At 54.5% G+C, this 13,216-nt stretch overlaps 1 protein-coding gene across 19 annotated transcripts in view; it reads left to right on the top strand.

The window, feature by feature from the left end:
- MEF2D (myocyte enhancer factor 2D) overlaps window positions 1-13,216 on the top strand; it is a 76,126-nt gene that overhangs the window by 45,659 nt on the left and 17,251 nt on the right. For 15 of the 19 annotated variants that reach the window (XM_052795481.1, XM_052795497.1, XM_052795496.1 and 12 more), the window contains 2 exons: window positions 3,968-4,171; window positions 11,138-11,275. In XM_052795481.1, the coding sequence (XP_052651441.1) occupies window positions 3,968-4,171; window positions 11,138-11,275 (342 nt within the window). Of the gene's footprint in view, window positions 1-3,967; window positions 4,172-11,137; window positions 11,276-11,429; window positions 11,565-13,216 lie in introns of all 19 variants that reach the window. The other 4 variants (XM_052795495.1, XM_052795493.1, XM_052795499.1 and 1 more) reach the window with 2 other exon arrangements.

The raw sequence follows: 13,216 nt of genomic DNA, 5'->3' as shown, positions 1-13,216 counted from the left end.
TCGCTCCCCACATGAGTGCGGCACGTATTGCTTTGCTTTTCCAAAAACCCAGCCCCGTTTAAGTCGGATGTCAGCGAAGCAGCAGCTGTTTAATTGGTCATCATCGCAGGATTTGCAATCAATTATTTTCGCTGCTCCCTTTCTTTGGGAAACAAGGACACGCCAAGAAGAGAGGACATTTCGTGACGAACGGCTGCTCCAGGCAGTGGGTTGCTGATCTGCTCCATCCACTGCAGTGGGAGCTGCATGGGGCTGGGGCATCTATCACCTCTGTAAAGGGGGTGATAACCCTCTTGCTTTGCACCGGATGTGCACAGTGCCTGGACCCAGTCTCTGGGCTCAGAAATGTCCCATCTTGCTTCATCTCATTCCCCTTCCCTTCCTCTCCTGCTGTTGTTGCACATCAGAGATGAGAAGTGTCCATGCCCGTGTGGCCACCATGGCTGTGGGCTGTCAGCTAAGCTGGTTTAAACCCAGAGTCTGGGAGCATCCTCAGCCCAACCCTGTCTCCACGGCAGCGCCCCCACCGAGGTTTGGTGTGGGGAGCACAGCTCAGCTCTCCCATGCTGCACCCCAGGAGCTGAGCAGCCCAGCTCTGCTGAATTATGCACGGGGTTTCATGCCGTGGTGCTGCTGCTGGCAATGTAGGTCTTGCAGCTCCAGCTATGGCAGGCGAGCATGCACCGGCCTCAGCGTGCGCCGGAGCCCGGATGGCTCCCGTGGTACCTGCGTGTGTTGGGAGAGAGAGGGATGGGGAACGGGAATAGCGCGTGGATGCGCTGGAGAAGGAGGGATTCACCAAGGAAGCGGAGGCAGAGCTGCTCTCGACGCCTGCGTTGCCGCTCGCTCTGCCAGTGGTGCTCATCAGTAATGGTGGTTTGGGGCCACGGAGGCATTGTGAACCTCGGGAAGAGTGAAGGTTGAACGGCGGCTCTCCAAAGCCTTTGCTGTGAGGTGAAGCCCTTCCCATGCATCTCGCATCCAACCTCCAGCATCAGTGAGTCTGACCCTGCTCACGCCCCGGGTCTTGCCTCCCATGGGTGCACGGACCACGAGCCTGCGCGGAGGAGACCAGAATTACAGCAGAAGCCAAAACCAGGGGAGGAGAGCAAGTAAGAGTCACTAATGTCATTAGAGGAATTACTGGAGAGGATTTGCCATAACAGATCAGACCATGAGTCCTTCAGGGCCAGCCTGCTGACTCTGGCAACGGCCAATGCTCTGCATCAGGGGAAAGGCAAAAATCCCTTGCTACTGTGGGGCAGTAATTCCTTCCTGACCCCTTTGGTGATCGGCTTATGCCCTGAAGCATGAGACTTGATTACCCTCTTAGACTTATAAGGTTAATTCTTCTACATGAGGCTCGTGCATGGCGGTAGGGGAAGGTTTGGGGTTTCTGTCCTGGGTCATGGGGAGATGCTTTTGTGCGGCGGGGCTGGCTAAATGGCAAATCTTTGCTTTTCTCTGCAAGAAGCAGAGGTGCCAAGACAGAGGGATGCTCCTCCGCCCTGTCCCTGTCTGCAGAGGGAATATCCCTTCGTCTGTAGAGACATGATTTGGTGCTTTGGGTTCTGCTTGGCTCTACTCAGATTGTTGGTTGATTGTGGGTAGGTAACCCCATGCTCTCCTTCGTTGCTCAAGGGCAATACTCAAACAACACTTGTTTCTAGTCTTCATGGCCAAGAGCTGCCCCTTTGCTCGCACGCCTTGGCCTCACCCCGTTGCCTCCGATCTTGGTGGCCAAGCGGGCATGTGGCGCCCGGCAAGGCGTTTTTGGCAAGGTGTCCCCGGCACCGGTGGCTGCAGAAACAACCGGCCTCGGCTGTTCCCTCTGTCTTGGCGGAGACACTGTGTGTTTTCCTCTTGAAGGCTCCTTGGGCTGCTTCGAGCGTGAGTCAGAGCGGCAGGGCTGTCTCGGCGGGGAGACAGCAAGGCACGCCATGCCGGGCTGCAGTCGCTGCCGGAGCTGTGACAGAGCAGCCAGTCTCTAGAGGGAACGTGAGACCAGAAATGCTGCTGGCACAGCCCCAGGTTGCAGGAGCAAAACCGCAGCTGGGTCCTACCTGAAGTCATATGGTGCAGCAATGGCTGTGGTGTGGTGCTGCCGGCTCAGTCTTGGTCCTGGGAGCAACCAGGGCCGGTGCCCACCAGCAGCGATTTTGGGTGGCCGAGAAGTCAGGGATGCCACCAGGGAGGGGGAATTGCCAATGACACCAGTGCTGGCCCTCAAGTAATTTAATTTGCGTCACTGTGTGCCGGAGCTGGGGCGGACGCTGGCAATGTGAGCGCTGGTGCTCCCAGCCTGACCGCGGCGTGAGCGGGCGCACGTGGCGGGGAGCAGCGGTGCAGGGTGCCAGCCCTGCACTTCCCAGGGGATGAGGCGATTAAAGCTGAATCTTGTTACTGCTTAATCATCTCTGGGAGATGGTGGGGAGGAGTGGGCACCTCCCCACACCATGCGTGCCCAGGGCTGCTCTGCACTCCCACTGCCCGGAGGGATGCGGCTCCATCTCAAGGGGTGCTCGGAGCTGGGTGCAGGAACCTGGTGGGTACCTGTTGGGTGCTGCCGGTGGCATCACAGTGGCAGTGCTCGTCACTGCCAGTGTGGATGGGGAAGCTCCAGGTTAAGCTCTTTGGACCATGACTGTAACGCTGCTAACTTGAGTTTAGCAAAGGCAACCGCCTCATTCACTCTCCTCCCTCAACACTGCAAATTAAAGCTGTTCAGCTGCAAAATCGATGCCGTGGCGGAGGCCCTAAGTGGGGTCGAGCCCTCCCGTGGCAAGGGAGCAGCTCTCAGCACCCAAGGGCATCTCGGCTCATCTCCAGCACTTCCCTGGGCTGCTGCTTCGCCCCCGAGAGCAATGCTTAAAGCAAAGCAGCGACTTCTCTGCCTTTTATTTTCCTTTTCTTTTTTTATTTGCTAAGGGGGCATTGGCCAAGCATTGCGCCTTTCCCCAGCAGCATGCCGTTGGTTGCGGGGGGGGTGTGAGGGACCTTCAGTGGCCGTCAGCACTGCAGCCGGCATGGAGAGCCCCAAACCAGCTCCCTCCCCACCAGCTGGGTCCTGTTAAGAGCATTGTGGCGAGAGCTGAGCGTGGGCTGGGAAATGCAGCCCAATGTCTGCCTGGCGTCTGGAGCAGGTTTTGGAGCCCGCGCCCAACTCCATCCCCATTCCCCAGCCAGCTCACAAGGTTCAGTGCTGCAAAAGATGCCTCGTTAGCTGATAGCTCTAATGACAGCTCGTTTCAAGGCAGGGCAGGTTTGGAGGACAGGAGATGCAGTCACCAGCATGGTGACCCTGGATGGGCAGGTGGTGCGAAAAAATGCCCCAACAACAAGGTTATGAGGACGGCAAGAGGGAGGCAGCAGCTGGTGGGGCACCTGGTGCCAGGGGCTCGGGGAGCCTTTGGAGAAGCGCAGCCTCCCAAGAGAAGTGGGTGCTGGGAAGCAGGAGAGCGGGTCAGGGATGGGGTGGGGTGGGTGAGTGGTGTGGAGCAGCACCCTGACCTGCTTTGGGGCAGCCGAGACCCCTGGCTCCCAGGGTCGGGTGCTCGCAGCGCTACTGCAGCGAGCGAGGATGAGATCTCTGCTGCTTGAATATTCAACTTTAAAAAAACCCAACAACCCACAGCCCCTGGACAGATGGTAGCTCTGCTGGGGATTTTGCTGAAATTTATTTTCCCTTGATTTGGCAATATGCGATTTCCAACGCCGATGATCATCTTTGTGTTTGTGAAGTGTCTGCCTTTGGAGGATCCCAAAATAGGCGGCAATAGAAACTGCTTTGAAGAGGGAAGTTGGAGAGGAGAGCTTGGGGGGGTTGTCCAGTTGGGGAAACTGAGGACAGAAGATTCCCTCTGCCCTCCCCTTCCTTTTGGTCTTCTCCCAGTGGTCATCCCAGTTTTCTCTGGGAGGTGTCAGGTCCATGGGCATGGCTTCTGACCACGGCTCTCCTTGCTTTTAGGTGACCTTCACCAAGCGCAAATTTGGCTTGATGAAGAAAGCCTACGAGCTGAGCGTCCTCTGCGACTGCGAGATCGCCCTGATCATCTTCAACCACTCGAACAAGCTGTTCCAGTATGCCAGCACCGACATGGACAAGGTGCTGCTCAAGTACACCGAGTACAATGAGCCCCACGAGAGCCGGACCAACGCGGACATCATCGAGGTGAGGTTGCCCGTCCTCTCCCCGGCTTTGCCGGTGTGGTGGAGCCAGGGACAGATCTGGCACTGCAGCCAGATGCAGGAGGTCGGTGCAGGGTGGGGATGGGAGCGAGCAGATCTCCAACACCCGGTGCTGGCCTGATTTTGCATCCTTTTGGTCCAGCCTACAAAGATACTCAGTTCTGGGTGGTAGAGTTTGAAGCTGTCTTGAGTTATGTGTTGATCTACTGCCATAAAATTGAGGTGCAGGTTTGCTTCGTGGGACTTTCCCGTGATCCAGCCAAACCATGGGATGGTTTTGGAGGCATCTCCCGGGGCTGCTGCACTGGGGTGCCTCGGTGCAGCTTGGTGGCATTGCCCCTGTCCATTGTTTCAGACATGCATGGTGGGGTTGTAGGAGGGCACCAGCAGCTGAATCACAGAGTAATTCAGGTTGGGAGGAACCTTTGGGTGCCTCTGGTCCAACCCCTGCTCAAAGCACGGCCAGTCTCACGGGTAGGTGAGGTTGCTCAAGGCTTGTCTGGCGTTTTTGGCTCTCCAAGGATGGCGAGCCCAGTCTGACCAACCCCAGCACTTCCAAGGGCACCATGTCCAAAGCTCGCTGATGCCAAGGCTGCACTCCTCCTCCAGCCTGCCAGCATTGCAGGAGATGCTTGGCCACCATTTGCTGTTGGTGACCCCATGCTGGCCCTCCCCAATGGCTTTTTCCTCATCCCTGGTGCTGTCAGAGCATTGGCAGGCTTGAGCACAGGGCGTTTGGCTTGTAGGAGGGTGCCAACGGCATCTTGGCCGTCAGTCGCATCCTCTTCCTCGGCAGCACCCACGAAGATGGGAGCTGCTGGGTTGTTGCTTTTCAGCGTGTGGGCAGCTGCCTTTATGCCTGGGCAAAGGCAGGCAAATGAAAGGCTTGGCTAGGTAATTATTGACATTGCAGGCAGGCATAAATTAATGCCCATGGAGTGGCATGGTCCCGTGGAGGGCCCTGGGTGGATCGGAGGCAGCCGCTTGGCTTGGACCTCACACGGCACGAGGCTTTGCCACTTCAAAGCGCTGCGGGAGGAATTGGCTTCTCCTGCCACTCAGGCTGTGCCACTTCTGCCTTTGAATCCCTTTGGTGCATCTTGGGTGGTGCGCTCGGGCTTTGATTTCATGGAGAAGGAAAAAAACCCAACCTACGTCCTAAATCTTCCTGCTTTCCGCCCCCCTTCTGTGAAACGTGTCTTTTTGAGAGGTTTGGACTTGAGGTTTTCACCTCTCTGTTCACCCAGTTCCCACCGATGTGCCGCTGCAGCAGAAGTGGGTTGAGCCATGGTCAAGCATCTGGCAGCACCTGCCTGCCCTCGCTGGGGTTTGGAGACTGTTCTGCCAGGGCATGGTTGCGTACAGGCCTTAGAAATGGTTCAAAAATGTCCTTTTTGACCCGTTTGAGCCAGGTAGTGACCGTCCACCGTGAAAATGCTGGGGGTTTGCAGGCAGGGTTGCCCACCGTGCTAGTCAGCGCAGCCTCACCTAGCCTCTCTAGGATGCTCAGACTGTGGCGCTTGCAGCGTCGAACAGATTTGTCTTGGCCTAAAAATACTGTAAACATTTCGGGCAGCGTTCTCTGTTCCCTTATGGTCCAAGATGCAAACACTCCCAAGCCGACAAGTTACACGCAGTCCTTGGCACCCAAAGAAATACTGTGTTTGCACCACATGAAAAGCTGGATCTGCATCCAAAGCCAAAGAGAGGAACATCAGGAGTGGAAGGATATTGGTGGATGGCAAGAAAAAGAGCCCAGACATGCCAGGCTCGGCACGTCTTGCCGGCAGAGCTGTCTCAGAGCGAAACCCACTGGGGCGCAGGCAGTTTTTGAGGTTGGTTGAGCATCCCTCCCCATCCTCGTCTCATCTTGGAGCAGAGTTAGGGCTGCTCTAAGATTTTTACCGTTTTCTTTCCTAAATTACCCCTGCCCCAGGAGACCGTTCCTGCTCCTGGTGCTGATTTCTCTCCCCCCTAGCCATCTCCCCTCCCCCAGGTCAGGTCCCACCAGCCTGGCTTTCTCCCCACCATGCACAGACCCAATTTACCTCATGTTTCTTGGTGGCTCCCAGTTGAACTTGACTCCTCCAAGAGTATCTTTGCATCCTCAAAACTTCCCCAGCATCAAGCATTTATAGAGCCGTGAAGGCACAGGCTGTGAATTTGCCACCAAATATGATTTTAAGTGGATTTTAAGGGGCCGCTGCATGCATCTGCCTTCCCTGTAATGCCTGTGGCCCCTTTCTACCAGAGGGATGCAACCATGAATGGCTCTGGCAGCATCTCAGAAAGGATGAGGAGCAACCAGGACCTGGGTGAATCGAGGTGGAAGCCTCTTGATTTCATTTTCCTGGTGGAGGGGGAGCAAGCGGTGGCTTGGCCGAGCCAGGGTCTCCTCTGCCTGCCAGGCTGGGGGGCTCCTGGGGCCAAAGGCCGCTGGTACCACCAACGCCGGGCGGTACAAGTTGGTCTGTTCAAATTATGTTTTAAAACAGCAGTAAACATGAGATCCCCCCCCTTTTTTTTAGGTGCTGGGGAGGTGCAGTCTGTGGGGGGTACCCCATCACATGCTGCACAGGGATGCCCTTGAGGGATTTATCCCCCCAGGATATTTAGCGAGAGGCAGAGCTGCTCTGGGATGAGTGTACCCGGCCCCAGTTCGAGAGGGGTTCAACACCGTGGCTGCCTTTTTGGGGACCATCCCCTGTGGGGCCACCTCTGTGTTTCAGCCGTGCCAGGGATCGGCAGCAGCCGTTGGGGAGTGGGATTCAACCACGCAACCCCTGCGGCTCTCTCCATGCCCAGCAAAGTCCTGGTCATTGCAAGCTTTTAAGTCTGAGAAAATCTCTCTTAATGCAGAGAGGGGGGTTTCCTTAATCAGGCGGGGGACAGCTGAGGCCCCCAGACAGGCACGCTGGGTGCCACGTGCGCGCCCGGGCCGGGATCACGCTGGCTTTGCTCCTCGCTGTCGCTTCTCGTTTCCTCGCAGCCCAGCTGACGTGCCAGTTTCTGATAAGGGACTTGGACGAGAGCAGAGCTAGCCAGGCACAGGGATGCTCCAGAGCCAGTTAAAGTCACACAGCAATTTCTTTCCTTTCTTTGGCTGAATGTCCCAGGGAGGGGGGGTGGGCTGATTTTTTTCCCTAATTCTTCTTCCTGGGGTTGTTGTTCCCCAGGGTGCATAAAATCAGGCATTTTGCAGGATACTGGGGAGGTGGCGAAGTGCACAGGCAGCTGCTGGTGCCGCATCTTCATCTTCATCCTCACCCTCATCCTCGTCCTTACCCTTATCCCAACTTCCCCAAAGCCTGGGGTGGTTTTGTCTCCCTCCTCTTAGGGAAGTTGATCACATCCTGGTTGAGCATCGTTTCCTCTCACATGTTCTGCGTTTTCTGCTGCTCTCTCACCCTCTTTGGGTTGGAAATCTGGTCCCGTATGAGCTAGGATCACAGGAATGGGAATATTGCCTGGAAGAGCGGGACCTGCAGCGGGTCCTGCCACGGGGGGACTCCCAATAGAGTGGGAGCAGCAGGGAGTTGGGCTGATGATAAGTGGGGGGTGGTGGGGTTTTTTTTGCTATGTGAAGTTCTCACCCTGGTTTTCTCCTTTGAAAATTTTCCGCTGTGAAGGAATTGATTATAAGTCTATTTTATATGAAAAATAGTCGTGTGCCACTGGATGCAACCCAGTGACAAAACAGTTTCACGCCTCCTTGTGTCTTCTGTTTTTCTCCTGGAAAAGGGAATGAGGAGGAACGAGAAGGAAAGCTCTTTTCTAAAAGACCTTGCAGAGTTCCTGAAAACAGAAACCTTTGGGTTTGATTCTTGCTCCAGCAGGATTGTTTTCCTAGAAAACACCAGCCGACACTCGTATGGCTGGAAATGGCATTTTGTTGTCGCAAACCTCTTTCTGAGCAGCAGATTGCTGCGAGCTGCACTGCTTTGGCTCATGTCCCGCTGCGACTCAGGGCCTGCTCACCCACTGCCGCCGGTGCTTCCCATCCCACCGTGCTCCAGATCATCCCCATCCTCTGCTGTGCCAGCTCTGGAGCCCGTCCCTGTCCCCTTCTTCCCCTCCCTGCCGGCAGCGCCGGCAGCTCCAGCAGCCCCGCGCTGCAGTGAGGGCTATAATCCAATCTCACACTGCAAGCAGCTGCCTGCAATGCCTGGGAAGGGCTTTCCTCCTGCTGCACAATCGGCTTGATGCTTCCTGGGGCTGCTGGTGGGTTTTCTGCGGTGGCACTGCAGCTGCCCCTCACAGCTTGGGATGCTGCGAACCGAACTCGGCAGGGAGGTGTGGGTCTCAAAGCCAATTAAGTTACAACTAATTTTGTGAAGCTAGTGGCCGGGGAGAGGGAAGAGACTAAGGCAACAGCCGCTGTCTTAAGTTGAAGCAATATTCGACACCAAATATATTAGACTTACAGAGGAGAAAGACCTTGGGAAATGCAGAGAGGGGCGATGCTGTGAGCTGCTTGGAGGAGGTTTGCTGGGTCTGCATGAACAGGGCTGCGTTCCCTCCGTTGCTCCGCTTTCCTCAACAGAGTTGGTTGAGGGAACAACCCCCAGGACGATTTCACGCGGGCTTAGAAATGGCAAAATGCCACGGCCGGTGGTGTCTGCCCATTGCTCTTCCCTGCACTTTCTTTGGGTGGTAAATATGAGGCAGAGGCAGGGGAACTGGAAGCTGCTTAAAACCTCCTGGGCCACTTCATTGCTGCAGATTTTAGAAAGGAGAAGGATGTTGTTGCTCGGCTGAAACCTCTTGAAAATTCAGTTGTGAGGTTCCCTTCTTCGAGGCTCCCAAGGGACGGAGATTGCTCATCTGACCCCACAACTCCTGAACCCACCAGCAGCCTTTGGCAGAGGAGAATTGCTTCCAGGGATGCAAGAGATTACCTTCACGTTTCCCGACCAGGGCAGAGGTGAGAGATCCAGTTACTATCCCTGCAAAGAGAACTGCTGCGAGGTGGGCACAGCCCCCTGTTAGACACCGGAGAGTCTCCCCAGCCGGCACCCTTTGCACATGCCTGAAGGAAACCCGGCTTCATCCCTTCCACTGCTCATGGAACAACTTTTTCCATTTTGCCTCTGAAAGAGAAAGAGAAGGAGGAAAAAACTCTTTTTTTTTTAAGGAAGGGCTCAACTTTCTGTCTTTTTGGCTGCATCAGCGAAACAAAAAGTTTTGGGAAAAATATCCGCAAAAAGCAGTCCCCCCCTGTCACCCCCCAAAAAAGGCAAAGCCATTCCTTCCCCACCAGCAGCACCCATTCCTTTTTTTGGCCCATTCTAAAAAAAAACCAAGGACACGTACAAAAATAGAAAAATAATAGGGAAAAATCCTCGGCAACCTGCACAAAAAGCCCTGGGAACCTCCCATTTGTGCCAATGACTGGGATTCCCACTACCCTTCTCCATAAAGAGACAATAAATAACACAAATTAGAGGTACCAGGAATTATTGCTAGGTAATTAGGTATTAATTATCAGGTAACAGGAATTATTGGTAACACCAATGCTGCCATGATCAAGAGTGAGCCAGACCCTTCGCTGGTGGAGCTGGATGTGGATGAGGATGTTTCCCTTCTGCAGATTAAATCTAAGTAACGAGTGTTAAAATTACGACCACAAAGGAGTGATTTTAATTGACAATAGTGTGAAAAACTTCAGCTGGATGGAAAACAGGCTGGGAGATGGGTTTGGTGCCTGTTGCTTGACTGTTGCCACCCGGCGCAAGCATCCACCAAGCAAGACCATCGGGAAGAGGCAGAGCTGTGCGGCGTGGAGTGCTGTACCGATGCCAAGCAGAACCTGCGTGTGGCATTTCCAGCCATTCTGGAGACATCGATGGTTTTTATCTGCTCCAGCAAAAATTCCCCTACAAGCTCTGTGTTTCCCAGAGCTTGCAGGTAGATGAAGAGCCACTCCAGGATACGTTTTGGCCTCAAAATAGAGATGTTTATTACTGTTTAGGAAGACAGAGGAGAATTGTCAAGGCTCTTCCCCCCCCCCCCCCCCCGAATTTGGCACGAAAAGAGATCAAGACTTCCAGGAAATTCTGTAGCTTTGACTTCTAAAAAAAATAAATTGGCAAGTGATGGTTCCATAATAACGCCTAATTGCTTTTGGTATTTTGAAAATAGAATGATTAAATGTGCATGTGTAACGCAATCTGCAAATTGGCTACCAAGCATGAAAGAGGAACTTTTGGGGTTTTCACCATACCCTGCGCATAGCCTGACCGTGTGATTACTGGGCTCCTGTTAACGAAGGAGGAGATGTCACATCGTTAACTCTCTGCAGCAGCATCCAGGAACTTTGCTGCTGGTCTTGGCGCGGGGTTTGCTGCCCTGGCGTTGTCACCATCACCCCGCTGTGTCACCCCCCAACAGGGCTTGCCATCTCTGGCACCTGCGGGCTATCGCCGTGCCACGCACCCTCTCAGGTGATGCTTTTGCTGGGGTACCTTTGCATTTGGTAAATGCCACCCACCTGGTTTTGCCAGGGGCAAAAGCCGCCTTTTGCGTATTATTTTGGTTTCTTATTTTCCTATCTGTAAGAAGGTTTTCCCTATTTTTAGCAGGAGAGCAGATATCATTAAGGTTTATTTCCCCTCCTTGTTGTTGTAGTAATTGTAGGTGACGAATGCGTCTGAGCTGGTATGGGGCCAAATTCAGCTCCGGCGTAAACAGATCCTTTGAAAGCAAAGAAGTTTCTCTCCATCCATCCCCACGTTGTAATTCCTAAATTAGAGACAACCCGGCATCAAAACCTGAAGGCTGGATCCTGACTCTTTAATGCCATCGAGGTCAATGAAGGTGTTTGTGTGAGGGCAAGTCCTCGTCTTTATGGTCCGGGGGATGTTCTGGGGGGGACCTGCCCGTCTCAGGCAGCTGCCCGTGTTCCCCATCCCCACTCCCAGATCTCAAACTGTCCCGGTTGTGTTTTCAGACATTAAGAAAGAAAGGTTTTAACGGCTGTGACAGCCCGGAGCCCGACGGCGATGACTCGATAGACCAGAGCCCCTTGATGGAGGATAAATACCGTAAAGGCAGCGAGGATCTGGATATCCTGTTCAAGCGATATGGTGTAAGTACCTGCCCCTTGGCTGGAAAACCTTCATTATATGTTCTTTTTTGTTTTGTTTTTCTTCTGTTCGATTTCCCTCCAACCTCGTCCCCTGATCCCTCCCCGACACCCCCTCCGTGTCCGTCCCCCTCCCCCCCCCCCCCCAACGTAACAGGCGCTGAACAAGAAGCACAGGGAGTGCGAGAGCCCGGAAGGGGATGAAGTGTTTGCGTTGACCCCGCAGACGGAAGAGAAATATAAAAAGATTGATGAGGAGTTTGATAAAATGATGCAGAGTTACCGGCTCGCAGTGAGTAGCTGGTGGTCTGCAGCCCGCCCCTTGCCCCCTCCCCGGATGCCTCCAGGTGACCGGGGTGGGGTGTGGATTTTGCATGGCTTTGCTTCGGAGCCGTGCTGTGCCTTGGGAGCCGATGCACGCAGCCCCCCCAGCCCCGAATGCAACCCCGGGGCTGATGGGTGAGATGCACGAGGGGCCTTGAGCGTCCCTCCTGTTTCTCACCCAGAGAAGCAGGAACAACCCTTGGGAAAACTGTTCCCGTTAGCTCCAGCATTCCTGAGCCGCCTTGGCTCCGTTCGGGCAGCGCAGGAGAATATTGCTGTTCTCCCCTCCTTTGCTGCAAATACTGGATTAGGGCCTCTTTTTCACCTTTTTTTTCCCCAAAAAAGGATTTTTGCCTGGGTTAAGACCCCAGCGTTCATGCGAGCTGGCGACGGGTGCTGTGCCCCTCACGTCCCTGCAAGACACGGTTCGGTTTGGGCTATTCCACATTAATTCCCCTCAAATCCACCGAGCCCTCGGGGCATCTGGTGGCCGTGGCAGAAATCCAGGGAGGTTTTAGCCTGTGATCCCGGAGCCGTCACCAGGGTGGCATCAGGACAGTGCTGAAAGGGATTTGTGTCAGGAGATGGGAGGAGGAGGGGAGCACGTTTCAAATTAGTCGTTAGTTCAAGGGAGCAGAGACTATTGATGCAGGCAAAGGCTTCTTCAGAGGGATTAGCCCCAAGTCGCTGCAGCCATAATTAATGCTGCCAGGAGCAGAAAGGAGGCTCATTTTCAAGGGCTGGATGCAACACTGCAAAAATTATACCACCTCCCCACCCCCCCAAAAATAATCTGCCCTTCTGTGCTTGGCAAGCTCCCACAAGTTAAAATTCTGGCTTTTCTTGAGAATTAGGTCTTGTGAAATCCATGGCTCTTTATTTTGCTGACTCAGCAGGTGAGCGCTGCGTTGCTCCGGGAGCCTCCCAAAGAGCCCAAAATCTGCATCTCCATCCCCTGCATCTCAGCGGGGGGTGGCTGCCCCGAGCCCTGAGAGATCTGGGGAGGTGAAGCAAAACGGGGTGCAGGCAGTGATGGTTGCTCGCAGCTCTGCTGTGACAGCAAGCCCAGCCCTCCAGAGTGGGTTTAGTGCAGGATTAGCTCCTGCAAAACTTGGCTCTGTTCATCTTCCCAGAGGTTTCTCTAACAGGGGACAGGTTTCCACCCCATCAGGGCTCGCGTGGGGTGGGGGTACAGCCCTGGCTGGATGTGTACCCCCCCCCGCCCCAGTACCTCGCACAAGTCCTGCCACTGGTGCAAAATAGGTCAAAAAGCCCGCAGAGCTTGCTCCTTGGTGCAAAACAACCTCGGAAAGCAGGGACTGCTTAGTATCTGTATTTTTCTGCTGCAAAGGGAGAGCTCCAAGCAGGCTCCCATCGCCGGAGGCAGCATCCAGACATGCCATAAAGGAGCAGTCTGTGCCCTAAAGTCATTTTGGCTGGTGGCATTCAGGTGCTGGGCGCTTCGTAGTCAGGGCGTAGCATCTGGCTCCCCCACTAAACCTCCCTCTGCAGCAAGGGACTGAGTGATGCAGGTGGAGCGTGTGCGGTTGAAGAAGATGCTTTTCCTTTTTAACCAGCTGGGTTGGTTTTGCGTGTGACAAGAACTAACCAGACTCGGTG

Source organism: Harpia harpyja, chromosome 9 (genome assembly GCF_026419915.1).
Source record: "Harpia harpyja isolate bHarHar1 chromosome 9, bHarHar1 primary haplotype, whole genome shotgun sequence".
Lineage (NCBI taxonomy): Eukaryota > Metazoa > Chordata > Aves > Accipitriformes > Accipitridae > Harpia > Harpia harpyja.
Note: the sequence above shows the minus strand (reverse complement) of the source record. Positions and strands in the feature narration are given on the sequence as shown.